Source organism: Protopterus annectens, chromosome 8.part0 (genome assembly GCF_019279795.1).
Source record: "Protopterus annectens isolate FY-2018-M chromosome 8.part0, PAN1.0, whole genome shotgun sequence".
Taxonomy (NCBI): Eukaryota; Metazoa; Chordata; order Ceratodontiformes; family Protopteridae; genus Protopterus; species Protopterus annectens.
The window spans coordinates 472,460,622-472,478,916 of record NC_056741.1 but is presented as its reverse complement, the minus strand read 5'-3'; the positions used below and the strand labels follow the sequence as shown (position 1 = coordinate 472,478,916).

Sequence of the window (18,295 nt, the reverse complement as noted above, 5' to 3'; positions counted from 1 at the left end):
ATTACCACCTTCCTCTCTACTCTAAATCTAGGGCTGGTTTTGCCACTGCTATTTTACAGGGCATGTTGTCAGCTCCTGCTTCTTTGTGATTTGCCATCCTCCCTCACCTCTGCTTTGGGATTCTACCCAAGTGTCAGGACTGCAGCAATGTGAGATGAAGAACATAGTACAGTTTTGTACCTACCATAAATGTAGATGTTCGAAGATCCACATTGCTGCAGTCCAATTTACCCTCCCTCCTTCCCCTCTGTGTTTAGGGGTGGTTGTGTGGGTGGGATTGTACCTTTCTGACTTTGTATATATTGTACATATATTTGGTACAGGGGTGTTTGGTGTGTTGTTGTTTTTTGGTTTGGCCTTATCTTTTTAGGGTCTTCTGACATCTGGGGCAAGAAAAGACTGAGGAAATGACATCGGTCATGCGCATTTGTACCCTGACGTCCTGACGTCAGACTAATGCGCCTTGACCGACGTCAGCCTAATACTTTGGTATTCGGGCCGACTGGGACAGCGGACTACCCAAGTGTCAGGACTGCAGCAATGTGGATCTTCGAACATCTACATTTATGGTAGGTACAAAACTGTACTTTTCTTATGCTTCAAGTTCCCAAGGTAAAGCCATTTCAAAACAGACCATTTCTAAATGGATTGCTCATGGAATCAGATTTTGTTATTCACACCATGGAAAGCAAATTCCAAGGAGTATACGGACCATTCCACCAGAGCTGCTGCCACTTCTGCGGCCTTCCTCAGGGGAGTTCCTACCAAAGACATTTTGGAAGCTGCAACTTGGAGTTCAGTGCATACTTTTTCTAAGCACTACAATCTACCTCTCTACTCTAAGTCTAGGGCAGGCTTTGCCTCTGCAGTCTTGCAGGGCCTTTTAGTCGCCCCTTCTTTATGACCACCTCCCTTTCTTTCAGCTTTGGGATTCTATCCTACAGTCATGACTGCAACAGTGAAACACGAACATAGTACAGTTGTGTACACCTACCATAAATGTAGATGTTAGAGTGTCTTCACTTTTGCAGTCTGGGTTTCCCTCCCTCCTTTCCCCTCTTATTTTTACTTTTCACCATTCTTCTGAGGTGTATTTGCAAAGATTTTTGGGACCTTTTTCATTTTGGCACTCCTGACATCTGGGGCAAGAAAAACTGGAGAAGATGGCGTCTGCTGTCAGCTTTGTACTCCTGGCGCTCTGACGTCAGGGAGCATGGCTGAACAGCCGACGCCGGACCCAGACTTTGGGATTCTGGCCGACCGAGGGCTGCCTGCCGGCAGGGGAGAACCCTACAGTCATAACTGTAGCAGTGAAGACACTCTAACATCTACATTTATGGTAGGTGTACACAACTGTACTTTCCAAAACACATTAGGCCACATTCCACCAGGGCTACAGCCACTTCAATGGCCTTTCTCAGAGGGGTACCTACAAAGGAAATTTTGGAGGCTGCAACTAGTTCAGTGCACACCTTTACCAAGCATTACCACCTGCCTCTTTACTCTAAATCCAGGGCAGGATTTGGCACTGCAGTTCTGCAGGGCCTCATAGCCAATCCTAACTCCTTATAGACCAGCCACCCAACCTTAGCTTTGGGATTCCACCCAAGTGTGATGACTGCAGCAGTGTAACACGATGAACATAGTACAGTTTTATACCTACCATAAGTGTAGATGTTAGTGTTCACACTGCTGCAGTCCTGGTTACCCTCCCTCCATCCCCTCTGAACTGACTGGCCTTGTCTATACCTTTCTATCCTACACAACCTTTGTGGTGTATTTGCTTGTAGCTGAAGGTATTAGTTATTTTATATGCATTACTACTGTTAGTATGTATTGCCTACCTTCTTGGGGGCACCTGACATCTGGGGCAAGAAAAACTGAAGAAAATGGCGTTTGATGCATTTTGTATACCCCTGGCACACTGACGCCAGGGAAGAAGTGACAGCAACCGACGCTGGACCAAGACTTTGGAACTCTGGCCAACTGCGGTGACCGCCTGACGGCAGGATAACCCAAGTGTGATTGCAGCAGTGTGAACTCACTAACATCTACATTTATGGTAGGTACAAAACTGTACTTTTCTGGGTTCAAGAAGTGTGACTCATGCTGTCAGAAAATGTCTCTGACAGATGGGCACACTTCTTGCGTCTATTGTTTAGGCGCTGTGCACCTGCAGGACTCTTGTTCTATTTGCCATGCCTTTAATCCAAGAGCTGCAGGAGCGTAAGAATAAGCTTATTCTTGGGGGTCTTTTAAAACCCCAGGATTCACTGGCCAAGAGCTCACAGCCTGTGAAATCCCCTAAATCCACCAAGCCGTCTGCTCCAAGTTTGGAACCGTCTTTGTTCAGGATTTACCTTCTACGTCTGTTCCGGCTGGCACTGACAAGACAATCTCCCCGTCTGCTCCATCGGAGACCTCGGAGCTGTCGTGGAGCCACAAGAGGCTGAGGTCCCCTTCACTAGAATCTGTGCATTCGGCTCCTCTGTCTCCTTTACTTCAGAGCGAGCGTAGTCACCGATCCTCTCACTCCTCTCAATCCTCTAGGCTGTCTGATCACGATGTGGAGAGAGTGGTCAGTAGGTTGCTGAAGTCGCAGGCACTTGCCAAATTGTTGTCCAGCCCTCCTCAAGAGGTATCTGCTCCGTCCACTTCTCTTGATATTCCTCCGACTCAAATGAGTTCGGAGCCGAAGTTCGTTGGAGTTCGAGTAGTGGAACTGTCTGCTCCGATAACTATCTCCTTCGGTTCTGACGTCTGCTCAGATTCCCTCAGTGGTACCTTCCATCGAGGGATCTGGGTGCCGGGGCTCCCTCGGCTCTGAGGAGGTGTGGCATTGGACCCTTGTCCGACCCCGTTCTCCCTCTCGGAGCTTCGGTGCAGGTGAGCTCGGCTCCTACATCGGCCTCGGAGTCGTCTCCCTCGGTCCGGTGAAAGATTTATATTTCTTCGGAACCGGAGCCTTCTCTGCATCTTGGCAGGGACGCCTTCAATGTCATGCAGTGTGTGCTGTCCCCTGAGTCAGCTCCACTATCAGCCCCACCGGCTCCATCCCCTGTAGTGCGTGTGCCAACCTCTGCTCCTCCTCCAGACCCAAAGCGTAGGGAACCGTTGCTCCAGGACACCCCTTTGGGTGTTTCCTCCTCTGAGGCCTCTCCTGATCACTCAGAAGAGCCCCCTTGGAAGAAAAAGTGCAAGAGGAAGCACATGGACTCCTCAGAGTCTGTCACTTCTGATACAGACTTAGATGATTAGGAAGGGTCCCAGAGATCCCCCTCTGAAGAAGTTTCCTTCTCTGATGTCCTAGAAATGCTTAAGCAGAGGGGAAACTGGAATCCCCTAACCCCTTCTGAGAATGAGTCTGTCTTTCTGGATGCCTTCGGTTCCCGACCTTCCACCTCCTGGGTGTGTCTGACTTTCGATCCACTTATGACAGTGGTGGCTCGAAAGGCTTTGTCTGCTCTGGATACAGTGGAACCAACTCCGAGGAGACCTAGTAAATTTATTACAGCATCCCAAGATGAGCAGTTCCTTTCGAAAGGTGTCCCTGTTGATGCTATGATGGCAGCAGCAGCCACCAAAAAAGAGTTAGCGGAGACCTCTTAGTCTGTCCATCCCCCTAACAAGGAGTCCAGGATGATGGACCAATATGGGAAGCGAATGTTCGCTTCAGCGACCTTCTTTGAGGTCACTGAACTACCTTTGTCATTTTACACGACTTCAAAGGGATCTCTTTAAAGAGCTCTGAGATGCCCTCCAAGATCGAACAGCTGAGGGAGCACAAGCCAAGGTAGCTTCTCAGATAGCGACACTTAATTCTGTTAACTCCTCCATGAGACTCATTTCCTATGCAGCCGATGGGGTGAGTAGAGCTGCTGCTACCGGAGTGGCCCTTAGGAGGCATGCCTGGATGTGGCTGTGTAACTTTGCGGAACCCTTCCGAGCATCCTTCAACACTCCCTTTGATGGTTCCTTTCTTTTTGGAGCACAGGTGAAAGACACTTTGACTAGGTGTGGGCAGGACACACACTGCCATGGGAGCCCATTTTTCCACTCCCTTTAGACCCTACCCCAAGGTCAGAAGAGTAGGAAGATGTGGTTCCATAAATCTCAGGGAGCCTTGCCTGACACGCGTAGTGATTTTTCCTCTAGAAGCAGAGGGGAAAACAGTAATAGACACCGCCCTCGTGGCAGAGGGGGTCCGCAGAACCAGGGCAACAGAGAATGCTTCTCTGATGAGCCCTTCCAGCATCCCTGAAGGGTTGCCTGGCTGCTCAACTCTGGAGGCAGTCGGGGGGGGGGGGACTTTCGCTGTACCCAAAAGCCTGGCGAAGTTTAACACAAGACAGATGGGTATGGTCCGTTATATCTGGAGGTTACAAAATGCTCTTCCATCAGCCCCCTTTACAGTCAAGGAAGACCCTCCCAGATGTTCTACCCAATCTGAAGGAGCAAGCAGTAATAAGTTTCAAAACTGCTAGAAAAAGCCATCCAGGAAGTCCCGGCAGACCAGCACGGATCCAGAACTTACTTAGTTCTTTATAGTACCAAAAAAAGACAGGGGACTGGAGACAGATTCTGGATCTCAGCAGACTAAATGGGTCTGTGCAAAGAACGAAGTTTCGGATGGTCACGCTACAGTCCATTCTACCCTTTCTGGGTCAGGACAATTGGATGTGCTCTATAGAGCTTCAGGATGTGTACTACCATATAGAGGTGGACAGGCGCTCCAGGAGATATCTTCGCTTCTGGCTGGGGGCCAGTCATCAGTTCAGAGCTCTGCCCTTTAGTCTCACCACAGCCCCCAGGGTGTTCAAATGTATGGCAGTGGTCACGGCTCACCTGAGGCGTCAAGGATTTCCAGGTGTTTCCGTATCTAGACTGGCTTTTTACTGCTACCACCAGGCATCAACTCATACAAGCACAGGACTACACAATCTGCTCACAGCTCGGCATCCCGATAAATTTCGAAAAGTCTGCCTTGTTGCCCTGTCATTCTATCACTTACATAGGAGCAAACTTGGACACAAGGGAAATGTTTGCAAGGCTACCACCAGAATGGTTGTCTGCAATTCGTCAGCAGGTACAGGTTCTGATGCAGAGCAAAAGCATCCAAGTCAGATACGTCCTTCAAACTCTAGGTTCCATTGCAGCAGCCTTTCTTCTAATCCCACTGGCGCGCTTTCATATGAGGATTCTTCAGTGGCTTCTGTTTATGCAGTGCTCTTTCCAAGAACTACCCGTGACTAAAAGATCATGGTCACGGATGCATGCAAAAGGCATCTGTCTTGTTGGATGGTCTCCCCACTAGTTAATCACGGCAGACCTTTCATACAACCCCCTCTGGTAGCCACAGTGACCACAGGTGCCTCCCTGATAGGGTGGGGGGGGGCATTTATCTGGGCAGGACAGTCCAAGGCACATGGCAACCTCACTAGTACCATCTGCACATAAATGTCCTGGAAATGAGAACCGTGCTCCTGGCGTTGCAAGCCCTTCAAGACTCTCTTCCTCCTGAGACCATTGCTATTCCAACGGGCAACATGTCAGTGGTGTGGTACATCAACAAGCAGGGCTGAACCAGGTCCCAACCCCCTGTGTCAAGAAGCACTCAGACTTTGGCAGTGGGCGATTTCCTCCCAACGTTTTCTGATTGTGACGCACATCCCTGGGAGATCCAACATCATAGCAGACAGGCTCAGCAGAGCTATTCTCATGCCTCACGAGTGGTCTCTGAATCAGGAAGTTGCAAATCTTGTTTTTTGCTAATGGGGACAGCCTTGCTGCAATCTCTTTGCCACCCCCTTCAACAGCAAATGTGGCAACTACTTCTCTTTTCTTCTGCTTCTGGGTCACACACCCAGAGATGCTCTAGTCCAGGATTGCCCCAGGGACTTCTTTTTGCCTTTCCTCCCTTCCCTCTGATACCCAAACTTGTACAGAAAGCAATATCATTGGGTTGCAAAATTATCCTCATTGCTTGCTACTGGCATCGACAGATATGGTTCCTGTTCCTGCACAGTTACCTTCCTGATCAACCCTGGACTCTGGACCCAATTCCAGACCACCTGGTTCATCAATCAGGCTGGTTGCATAAATCATTCAAAACTCTCCAGCTCACAGCTTGGTTGCTCCACTTCCAACCTTAGCCAAGCTTCCCAGCATTCCGTGACATTATCGTGTCCTCAAGTCTACAAGAAGGAAAACTTATGCTAGCAAATGGAAACATTTTCTTGTTGGGCAAAGACTAGGAATGTGGATCCCTTTTCAGCCCCAGTCCACGAAATCTTGGAATTCCTAGCTCAACTCTCTCATTCCGGGTCCACTCCTTTTACGATCAGGGTACAAATGGCAGCCATTTCTAACTTTCATGTTGGTTTTTCGAACTCTAACATTGTCTCATAAGCTATGTAAAACTTTTTTGAGGGGCAACTCTTCTTAGGCCTCCAGTGAGAGATCCCCCTCCTCCTTAGCACCTTAATTTAGTGCTAACCTCCTTAATTCTGCCCCCTTTTGAACCAGTAGCGGCCTGCTCTATCAAGTTCCTATCTTGGAAGACGCACTTTCTGGTAGCTATTACTTTAGCCAGACGTGTCTCCGAACTTCAGGCGCTATGTGTTTGTCCTCCATACTTGGTTTTTCATAAGGACAGGGTTGCTCTGAGGACTAATCCCTCGTTTCTCCCTAAAGTCTGCTCAAAGTAATTTAAACCAATCTGTAGATATTCCTGTGTTTTTCCCTAATCACACCAAGGCAAAATACAAACTACACCAACTGGACGTTCATAGGCAATTGCATTTTTACCTGCACAGAACTAAAGAAGTAAGGAAGTCGGACCAACTATTCTTCTCTTACTCCTTGGGCAAACAAGGTATCCCAGTTTTCAAGGTAACCTTGTCCAGATGGTTGTCACACCCTATTTCTTTCATTTATCAGTTAAAGAACAAACAATTACTATTAAACAGGTCATTCTGCTAGGGCCTTGGCCACCTCTGTAGCCTTCCAGTCTAGGTTGCCCATGGATTCCATCTGTGCAACTGCCACGTGGGCAAACCCTCATACCTTTTTATTTGTCATCACAAGTTGGATATGGTCTCCAGGAGCAGAGCCGACTTTGGTTCTACTGTTCTGAAGAGTCTGTTCCACTGAGCCACCCAGGTTTTTAGGTGCTAGGGACGCTGTCCCAACCAGCAAGAACAAAGGCGAGATAGACAACTTAACATAAAGAAGTTATGTACCTACCATAATGTTCCATGTTAGTTGTCTTCATCTCGCCTTCCTTCCTTGCGTCCCACCGTCCAACCCCCTGTCCTAGCGGATCGCGAGGAGTTTCTTTCTGTTTCACTGGCTGTGTTCTCTTAATGTCCTTCAAGAATGCAACTGCAGTCATAACATGTGGGTTGTCCTGCCTCAGGCAGCCCTCGGTTGACTGGATTCCAAAGTCTGGGTCCGACGTCTGCTGATGTCGCATTTCTCTCCGACGTCAGAGCGGCTGGAGTACATAAGCATCAGCCAACGCCATTTTCTTCAGTCTTTCTTGCCGCGGTGCCCGAAGCAGAAGCAGTTCGCAAGTGCCGGTCGGTCGGCTCCTGTATTCTACGATACCGAAGTCATCGAAAAAGCTAAGTACCCCGTTGGGGACCTTTTCTTGCCTCAGCCGATGTCAGAAATTACTGAAAGTTAACAATTGTCTTTTTTGTGGTAAACAAATACGTCATAAGGATTTCCACTCTTACTGCCTCCCTTGCCTGGGCCCAGACCACGACGTCTCGGCCTGTGTAGCCTGTGCTCGCTTCAACAAGTGCACTCTCAGGCGCCGGGCTGAGTTCGCTGAAGATTTTTTTGGCGATAAATTTGCCTACACCATGCCGTCGGATCTTCCGACATCGCAAACACCCAAAAAGCGAAAAGACCGGGACTGACATCCTCGGCCCGCGTCTACCACCTACTCCACGCCAAAACCTAGCGCGAGTGCTCCTGTTCCCTCTGAGACGGTCTCTCCACCGCTCCGAACCGAGGACACCGCATTGCCGACTACTCCGATTCCAGACATTACTCCTCCAGTTATAGACTTTACTCCGGATACCGAAACCGAGGAAATGCCCGAGACCATTGCTGTAGACAAGGTCACTCCTGCACATGGAGCTGCCAGGCCTCCTATGGCCATGTCTATTAAGGCCTACACTAGGGCTAAGGCAGCCAGCAAAACAAAGCATATTACTTCTAAATCCTTACCTCAGCCGACTCCGGAGACACAAATTATGTCCATGGCGGCTGATTTAATTTCCATGATTAGAGGTTCACAGGCCCATCCTGAGAGAGCATCCCAGCCTCCTCCTGATAAAAGGCCCCGGGTTGAACCCTCTGACCCTACTCCTTCAGATGAAGACTCTGAGGGCTCTGTCCACTCTGATAGCCAGGAAGAGCTCTTCCAGACTTATGAGGACTCGGATGCAGAAGATTCCATCCCTTCGGCCTCTCCTCCTGAGTATATTTCTTTTGGGGAAGTTCTGCACACCATGAGGGAACATTTCAAGTGGCAGGGTCAGGAATATTCTGATTCTAGGAAACGCCTTAGGACTTTCCTTAAGAAGCCTCAGCACAGGCCCTTAGCTATTCCTCCTGTACTTGATGTTCTGGATGATTTGTATTCTGACTCTAGTGCTACCCCTGATTCTCTTCCTCCCGCTCCAGCCAAGCCAGACAGGTATTACTGGGTCCCAGAAACTCATTCCCATTTATTCAGGGCCCATTCTGCTGATTTGGAAACTATTTCACAGGGGCCTAAAGGAGTTTCAGCCTCCACCTCAAAAAATCCTTTGCCCTCCAACAGGGAAGCAAGGTCATTAGAGAGATGGGGCAAAAAGGTTTACACATCCACTACCTTATCTATGAGAGCTTTAAATTGTCTTTTTCATATGTTACAATATCAGGATTATCTCTTAGAAGATTTACAAAAAATATTAGCTTCTCCTGATCCTTTAGATAGGAAGACTTTGCAGGAAGCTGTACATAACACTCAGCAAGTAAGCAATCACTTCCTGCAGTGTGGATATGATGCACTGGAAGCTTCATGTAGGGCAGCTATGACAGGGGCAGTGATTCGTAGACATGCTTGGTTAAAAGACCAACCTCTACCAGATCATGTAAAAGCAAAACTTCTGGATGCACCTTTGGAAAAGAACAAGCTTTTTGGTACAAATGCTAAGGATGTGTTAAAGACCATCGAAGAAAAAGCAAAATCAGTTCAGACTGTGAAAGATTTCCTCCAGGTTCAACCCCCCAGATTCAGTAGGAATTGGCCTTCAAAAAACTGGTCCTTTCCTAATCCAGAAAAGTTTCAAAGGGGTAAGAACAGACGTGGCCGAGGAAGAGGCCAATACAGAGGCCCTTACAGGGGACGACAATGGCAGCCAGGAAACCAAAGAAGTGACGCAGGGGTTTCACCTGCCCAACAACCACAAACTCAATGACTTTCCTCTACTACCGCCTGTCAGGGAACAACTAGAAGCTCCCTTGGGCGGGAAATTATCTCTGTTTGCAGAAAACTGGCACAGACTGACAAAGGACAAATGGATTTTGGACATTATAGACCGAGGGTACAGGTTTCATTTTCATACCTTACCAAGAAAACAAGGCATGCCAAACCTATCACAAAATCAAAGGGCAGAGGCTATCAAACAAATCACTCTGCTGACTCGAATGAAAGCAATAGAAAGAGTTCCACAGCAAGAACAAGAACAGGGGTTTTACTCACGACTGTTCCTTGTTCCAAGAAAAGAATCTCAATGGAGACCAATACTGGACTTGTCCGCATTAAACACCTTTCTCATAGTACCAAAGTTTAAAATGCTGACTCTACAGCAACTCCTTCCCATGCTGGGCAAGGAGTCGTGGCTGATTACTCTGGACCTCAAGGAGGCATACCTGCATGTCCCTATCAGACACAGCTGCAGAAGATACCTCAGATTTCTTGCAGGGCCAGAGCATTATCAATTCTCAGCATTGCCATTTGGCTCATCTACTGCGCCCAGAGTATTTACAAAATGCCTGGCTTCAGTAATTGCTCATTGCAGGCTCCAGGGTATACAAATTTACCCGTACCTGGACGACTGCCTCATACAAGCGGACGACAAATTGATGTTGACAAGAAACCTGGATTATGTCATACGATTACTTCAAGCTCTGGGATACACAGTCAACTTCCAAAAGTCAAGACTGCAGCCATCCCAGCAAATAATCATCTTAGGAGCCAAACTAGACACAGCCTCTCAGATGGCTTACCTGACAGAAGACAAGCAAGAAAAGTTAACTCATTACTTCAAAGGTTTAGCAAAACTCACCCAGATGACTGCAAGGAGATTCCTACAGGCCCTGGGTTACATGGCATCCTGCATTCTACTGGTTCCATTAGCAAAACTACACATGAGAAAGCTTCATTGGTACCTAAAAAGCATTTGGTCTCAACACAGCAACAACTTGGAGACAATCATACCACTCATTCCATGCCTACAAAAGGAATTCCTATGGTGGGCCTCGGTGAGCCAGGAAAACACAGGTATGTCATTCAAAAAACCACAGATAACCCAGACCATGACTACAGACGCCTCAGACCTTGGATGGGGGGGTGCACATGGAAGGCAGGTGTATACAAGGACAATGGTCTCCAAAGGAAACACATCTGCATATAAACCAAAAGGAAATGCTGGCAGTAATGCATGCCATCGAGGCTTTTCAACACCAACTCCAGCAAGGCCATTTAATGATACGGACAGACAACACCACTGTGATGTGGTACATAAACAAGCAGGGGGGCACCCACTCATACCCCCTTTGCAGACTGACAATGCTGCTTTGGGAGAAATCACTGAGCCTAAACATCCAGTTACAATCCCAGTTTGTTCCAGGAAAAGACAATGTGTTGGCGGACAGCCTAAGCAGGAATTTCACAGATCCACACGAGTGGAGGTTACATCCGAAGGCCTTCAGACAACTCACTTCGACATGGGGCAAGCCAGAAGTGGACCTATTTGCCTCTCACCTCAACCATCTTCTACCAAAATTTTGCACAAGGACATACCATCCAAAAGCTTGGAAAAATAGATGCCCTCTCATTCAACTGGAACTCCCTAGCAATCTATGCATTCCCACCTCTCCCACTGATGACCTCAGTATTACTAAAGATCAAAGCAGAGAAGCCCAAGGGAATCATAATAGCTCCGGATTGGCCAAGACAACACTGGTACCCACTACTACGGAGCATGTGTCACACCAGGAGGTGGGCCCTCCCTCAATGGCCTCTACTTTTGACTCAATACAATTTCGAAACACTGCATCCAAACCTTCAGACACTGCAGCTAACAGCTTGGGAAATCCCATAAATAACTTCAGCTTATCTCTCTCTAAGGAAGTTCAGCGGATACTAAGAGGCTCGAAGACCATCCACCAGAAAGGTTTACTTAGCAAAGTGGAAAAGATACAGCAATTGGAATACCAGCAAGGGACATGATGCTTCATTGCTGAGCATCCCACTTATCTTGGAATATTTGGCAGATATGTTAAAGAACGGCCTCTCATATTCTTCCATAAAGATACATGCATCTGCTATTTCAGCTAGATACAACACTGATCCTCCTGTTTTCTCTCACCCCTTACTAAGACAATTCCTCAGGGGAATCAAGAACATTAAGCCACCAAATAAAGCCCCAGTGCCAGCCTGGGACCTCAATTTTGTCTTAGAAAAACTGACTCTACCTCCTTTTGAGCCAGCAGCTTCAGTTGACTTGCAATTTCTATCATGGAAGACAGCTTTCCTGTTGGCAATTACCTCAGCAAGAAGGGTTTCGGAGCTACAGGCCCTAATGGCAATACCACCCTTTATTATTTTCCACAGAGACAGGGTTTCATTAAGGACCAACCCTACTTTTATGCCAAAGGTGGTATCTAGGGTTTCTCTAAATCAAGCCATTCATCTGCCTGCTTTCCTCCCCAATCCTGAGAATAAGGGGGAAAGACTTTTGCATACCTTGGACATTCACAGACAACTTCGATACTACCTGGACAGAACCAAGGCCAGTAGGAAGTCTGAACAACTTTTGTAGCTTACGCCTGCAGTCCAGGGAAAAGCAATTTCAAAACGGACTATTTCTAAATGGATTGGACATTGCATCAGATTCTGTTATTCCTTTCATGGAAAGACTGTTCCAGCCAATGTCAGACCACATTCCACCAGAGCTACAGCCACCTCTACAGCATTTTTAAGAGGGGTGCCTACCAAGGACATTCTAGAAGCTGCTACATGGAGCTCCGTGCATACATTCTCCAAACACTACAATCTCCCTCTATATTCCAGATCCAGAGCAGGCTTTGCTTCGGCAGTCCTAGATTGTTACACCATCTCTTTCCTAGTGCATACCTCCTCCCCCAGCTAAGCTATGGTATTCTACCCACATGTTATGACTGCAGTTGCATTCTTGAAGGACATAGTACAGTTTTGTACCTACCATAAATGTAGATGTTCGATAGACATGCAACTGCAGTCGGATTTTCCCTCCCTCCATACCCCTCTATGCCTAGGGTCCACTCCTATCCCTGTTACTCTTAGCTGGGGATATCTGTTATGGTGTATTTGTTTTATTGCTCATTTATTTGTTTGGAATCCTGTTTTTGTCTTCCAATTTGTTTACAGCCTTCCTTGGAGGGCACCTGGCATCTGGGGCAAGAAACACTGAAGAAAATGGCGTCGGCTGATGCTTATGTACTCCAGCCGCTCTGACGTCGGAGAGAAATGCGACATCAGCCGACGTTGGACCCAGACTTTGGAATCCGGCCGACCGAGGGCTGCCTGAGGCAGGACAACCCACATGTTATGACTGCAGTTGCATGTCTATCGGACATCTACATTTATGGTAGGTACAAAACTGTACTTTTCCTTTATTGACTTAAGAGAATATGGCAGGTATAGTCAACTGATTTTTTGACTTATTTATTATGTTATGTCTGGAGTTAACCATTTCAAACGAGATCTGGGTAGCTATCGCTAGGCATTGCGGGATAAGGGGTAGCCTCGAGCCAGTAAACAGCTCTTGAGGTATTGAAGATGGCAGAGTCGGAGCAAAGGAATGTCTCTGATCCCAACCAGCAAGAAGGAAGGCGAGATGAAGACCACTAACATGGAACGTTATGGTAGATACATAACTTCTTTTTCAGTCATCTGAAGTGATCATCTCAAGTCTGTACCCTGTACAGTGTTATTGGGTCTCTGTGATATCAAGCATCACTTAGGTTAAAAAAATTATTTTCTTTAAAGATGCTTGGAAAAGACATTGATCAATATCACACTTAGAAGTATCTGACAATTTTTGTAAGTTTTAAATTCAGGCACGCACAAGTGAAGTTGAGGATGGACGAAGAGCCACTGAGAGGTTATATAAATGATATCTGTGAAAGATTTGAAAATCCTACACTTTGAGATAATGCATGTGCCATTCACTAGAAATTAACAGTTGTGGCAGTAGTCACTTGACATGCGAGTACCATTTGTGTTTTTTTCCCCCAGACTGTTTTTGTTTGGGTTTTCCTTTGAATATTCTTTAACAAAAGTCCGTTAGTCTTGGATAAGCTCTTGACTGATTTATTTACTGTAGGAGTTTGTGTTGAGTTGAATTTTTGAATATAAACTTCATCCAGTCCTTTTTCATCGCTAACATTAAAACTGGTACTTTTTGACTTCTTGAGCACTTGAGTGCTGTATTTAAAGCCCATACATGTAATACTGCATTTTTGCATGTTAATCGGAGTACAATACAACACTCTTAGCGCATCAACTTTTTAAACTGCACTTAAAGGTTTAGGAAGTAAACACTGAAAGTAGATAGTTCCAGGTTGCATTGCTGTATAAGGAATATTGTGTAGGCATTTAGAATAATTTTGGTACAAAAGAGGCAAATGATTCAGAACCTTTTGCATATAATAGGCAAGCATATTTCAGTCGATCACTTTACCATTTAGGTTCTGTGTAAACGTTTTACAGAGCAGTCTTGCAGGTAAAGACTGAAAATTTTCAGCAGGAGGGTACACCTTCTCCCTGAAGTATTGCTTTCAAACTACTGTCTGTCCAGCATAGTAAGGCTTTAGAATGGCAGAACCACTTTTTGCACAAGAAAACTATTTGGTTTGTGGGTACCTGTAGTCTTTTGATCTGTACTTGCCCGTATTTTGCATCATATGTTTAAAACTCTGTTTCCTGTTTTTCTATTCTGCTGTTAAGTTCTTTTTTTGTTGCAATCTACTGATATGTACTTAAGATTGTAATATTAAGTGATCCATTAACTGTCATTCTGCTTGCAGGGATATGCACTTGTGGAATATGAAACTTACAAAGAAGCTCAAGCAGCCATGGAGAATCTTAATGGACAGGACTTGCTGGGTCAGCCTATAAGTGTCGACTGGTGTTTTGTCAGGGGACCACCAAAGAGCAGGAGAAGGTAGGGGCATTCTGTAACTTTCCTGTTTGTCTTTGTATGATCTGTTTTTATGCAAACACTTTCTGCAAGTGTGCTTGCCTGTGAAATCCAAGTAAAAGCCTTACTACATAGTTGTGTTCATTAGTCCTTCTGGGAGAGGTGAAGTTTGTTGAATTTATGCTGGATGTATGCAAAATGCTGATTGTTCTTCGTGTTTCACTGTTGCAGTCATCACATTTGGGTTATCTGCTTTTGGGGTAGAATACACTCTAACGTCTACATTTATGGTAAGTGTACACAACTGTTCTTTTCCTCCTTCCTGTGGTAGGAGTACCACTACTGTGCTCTACAGAATTTTATTTGACATTTGTTTACAGAGAAGGTCCACTGGGCTGAACAAAGTCCAATTTCAGTGAAGGTCTGAGGATAAGTTCCACTGCACTAATGCAATAAGGTAATTGCAATACAGGGGTGGCTGCAGCAGGATAGTTACAATATTTACAAGAATCATTAAATTCAGACATTACCAATAAAAATAATGCAGCTTGCTTCATTACACAATCGGGAGGGGGGGGGGGATGAAACGGAGACATTAAGTAAATATAAGATGCAAAAAGTTTTTAATATAAATTTTTTGGCAAATCAAAATCCAAACTTTTTGTCTGCTTTATTTTGCAATGATAGTGTGTAATCTTTTGATCTGATGTCTTCTCCATCTGGCTTCAACCTGTACATTATTAGATTTGACACTGGCCACTCAAGAATCTTAGGCTTGAGAGCTTCTTTGCCTTTACCCATAGTACTTTGTTCTTCCCTCCTTTCAACTGACTTCATTTGCCACCTTAGCGTGCTTCAAAGTCAGAGAGCTCCACTCACTATCATTTGGCTGTTAGCTGTTGCAGTAATCCTCCTACCCTAGTCAGAGTAGGTTACTGTTCAGTGGGTGTAGGTTTGTTTGTTGTTAATCTGGTTAGTTAAGGTAGCTTAAACATTTCTCTCTCTCTCTCTCTCTCTCTCTCTCTCTCTCAGGGCTGTTTTCTTTATAATATAGTGTATGAAAATTTTATTAGTGTATTGGTGTTTTCTCTGCTAGGACTTTAGGTTGTCAGGTAATTTAGTGGTGTTATTACTGTATAGTTAGAGGGTGTTTATTGCGTACTGTGGTGTGTTATTGGTCTCTTTTTAGGACAAGGAAAGTGAAGAAAAAAACTTAAATGTATGGCTTGTGGACACAAGTTGCCTCCAAGATGCCAGTGTCCATTGTGTCTGTTGTTTGGGCACTGCTCACTTGGAAATGTATTGTTCCACATATGATGCCTTCAGGACCTGGGCTCTCAATGACCACCTGTCCAAGTTGGTGATCAAGAGATGCTCTGTCTATCTGCAGCAACGTCTTCCTCCTCTTCTCCCAGTAATAAGCTTGAGAGAGAGGGAGTGGTGGTCCTGGGACAAGGACCCTAAGTACCATTCCGAGGATCGAGGGGACCGTAAGCAGTCTGCCTCGTTGGCTGAAGAAAAACGGAGTTGAAGGTGCTGCCTACATTTGGGTTGACCCTGTCCAGGTGGCTGTGGTCTTCTGTACTGCCTGTGTCTGAGAAACCAAAGTCTCCCACTCCTTTCTTAACTAAGGGCTCTAATAGTTTGGGTGTCTTGCATACCCCCTTTTTGCTAGTTACTTCAGCAAAGTTTTCCCTGTAGTCTTCAGCCTGTCCAGGCCAGATACAAGCTTCTCCATTTCAGATCCTGAAAGGAGGGCTTCCAAACCTCTATCTGTGGCATTTTCTATTTGTCCAGCCAATCAGTTGGGAGCATGAAGCTGTCAGACTTAGAACAGTTGATGCAGTCCTTTATGCAGAGACTGATTCAGTTAAAAGATCCTCCTTGTTTTCTTGGTACCATTGTCTGATGTTTCGGCTCCTGCTGTTGCCTTCCCTGCACAGGTTCCTTCAACTGTGGTGTTCATGGGTCTGGCTGTGCTACCCTCACTAATCTGTTCCGAGGGCTTGGCTGCTTCAGACACCAACACCTTCCTTGGCATTCTCAACTCCAGCATTCTCTGAGCTGTGTGTGGCTTGGGACTGTGTTCAGGGGCATCGCTGCACAGTTGGGGTTAACCCTCCAAGTTCTGGAGTCATCCCTACCTCTTGGAGCTTTGGCAGTTGATGGTTTGTCCCCAGTTTCTCTGTTAGAGCCAGTTGGGTTAGCACCAGATACTTGGGGTCTCTATCAAATACTTTGTTCCAAGAAGTGCCTAGTCTGGTCGTTTGACTTTGGCCTCTGATTTTGACACACTAGAGAGGATTTTTTTCCTGTTTGGAGACAGGATGACAGGCAGCAGCTTTGGATCGTAACCCTTCCTCTGGGTCTGAGAGAGGGTGACAGCTGGCTCCAGCCCAACCCGTGCTTCTGGTCCCCTTCCTGCCTTAAAGTCATTGGTCAGAGAAGACCCAGAAGAAACAGAGAGTATGGGGAAAGGCATAGAGTAGGTAGAGGGGAAAATCACTTAAATTCTATTTAAATCTCTCTGAGAACACATACCTCTGGAAGGGGAGGTTTCTCCTAACCCCCCCATAATGACATGGCCTTTGCTGATATGGAACTGAAAGTGAATGAGGGATGGACTGCAGAAACCCCATTCCTAGAGGAGTCTGTTTCTGGAGACCTTTGGCATAGGCCGATCTCCATCCTGGGTGGTCCTTCCTCCATACACTGTTATTGACCTGTTGTCTTTCAAGACCTGGAGGGAACCTGATATAGTAGAACCAATCCTCAGGAAATGCTGAAAGACTTTGACTGCACTTAAGGACAGACCACACAGGAATAACAGTCCTGTAGTTGATGCGATTGGCAGTGGCTGCCACAAAAAGGATATCTTGGAAGAGAGTTCTTCCATCCATCTTCCCAACATGGTGTTTTGGGCGGAGGACTGTTTGGAAAAGTGCATGTGCATTTCGGTCACCTTTGCATTGCATTCACTTTACTACTGGCTGATTTGACAAGAGTTCAGTAAGACTTGGGGAGTTGTCTGTGGTGAAGATTGGTTGTCACCATTGACTCTAATGACTCTAGTGTCTGTCAGCTGTAGTTTCACTGACGTGTCCATGTGGCTGTTGTCCAGTGCAGCAGCTGGCACTGCATCACCTATCACCATGTGCCGACAGCCCTGGATGTGATTTGTGAAAGTGTGTGGACTGCTTAAAGGTGTCCTCTGTTAATGCTTCACTCTATTCTTCCTTTTTGGCTCAAAAGTCAGAGACGTTACCTAGAAGTGAGCAGGATGAAAAGACTGCCATAGGAGTGCATTTTTCCAATCTCCAGTAGTCATATTTCAGGAATCAGAAAGGGGTTAAGGGTCTGTTATTCCTTAAAGCATGACAGCCTTTCCAGGAGACTTCTGGGTAAGATTTCTCTTGTGACGGGGGGGTAACCATAACTGACGCCAACCTTGTGGTAGAGGTAGTCCACACAACCAAGATTTCTATGGAGTCTTCTCCAGGAAGCCGTTTTGGTTGCACTAAAGGGTTTCCTGACTGTTTCTGGAGATGGGCCACTTCGCTCTCCAGTAAAGTTTGGGAAGCCATCACCACAGACACATAGGTGTGGGTGTCCAGAGGCTATGCAGTTCCCTTTTAATTTGCCCCAAGAGGATCACAAAAAAGGGATACAAAAGTCAAAATCCTAAAACTGCTAGTCCCCTACGTCTCCTCAAGCTACTAAACTCCTTTTGTATCCAAGCTACCTGTCAGCTTTGTATGCAGCTTCATTTCTGAAACGCTACCCATCAACTAGAAATCAATTTCTCACTGCTGTGCCCTATCCTCAGAGGG

General features: G+C 46.2%; 1 protein-coding gene across 2 annotated transcripts in view; it reads left to right on the top strand.

The window, feature by feature from the left end:
* RBM8A (RNA binding motif protein 8A) overlaps positions 1 to 18,295 on the top strand; it is a 267,421-nt gene that overhangs the window by 162,765 nt on the left and 86,361 nt on the right. For both annotated transcript variants that reach the window (XM_044079997.1, XM_044079996.1), the window contains one exon: positions 14,353 to 14,489. In XM_044079997.1, the coding sequence (XP_043935932.1) occupies positions 14,353 to 14,489 (137 nt within the window). The remainder of the gene's footprint in view (positions 1 to 14,352; positions 14,490 to 18,295) is intronic.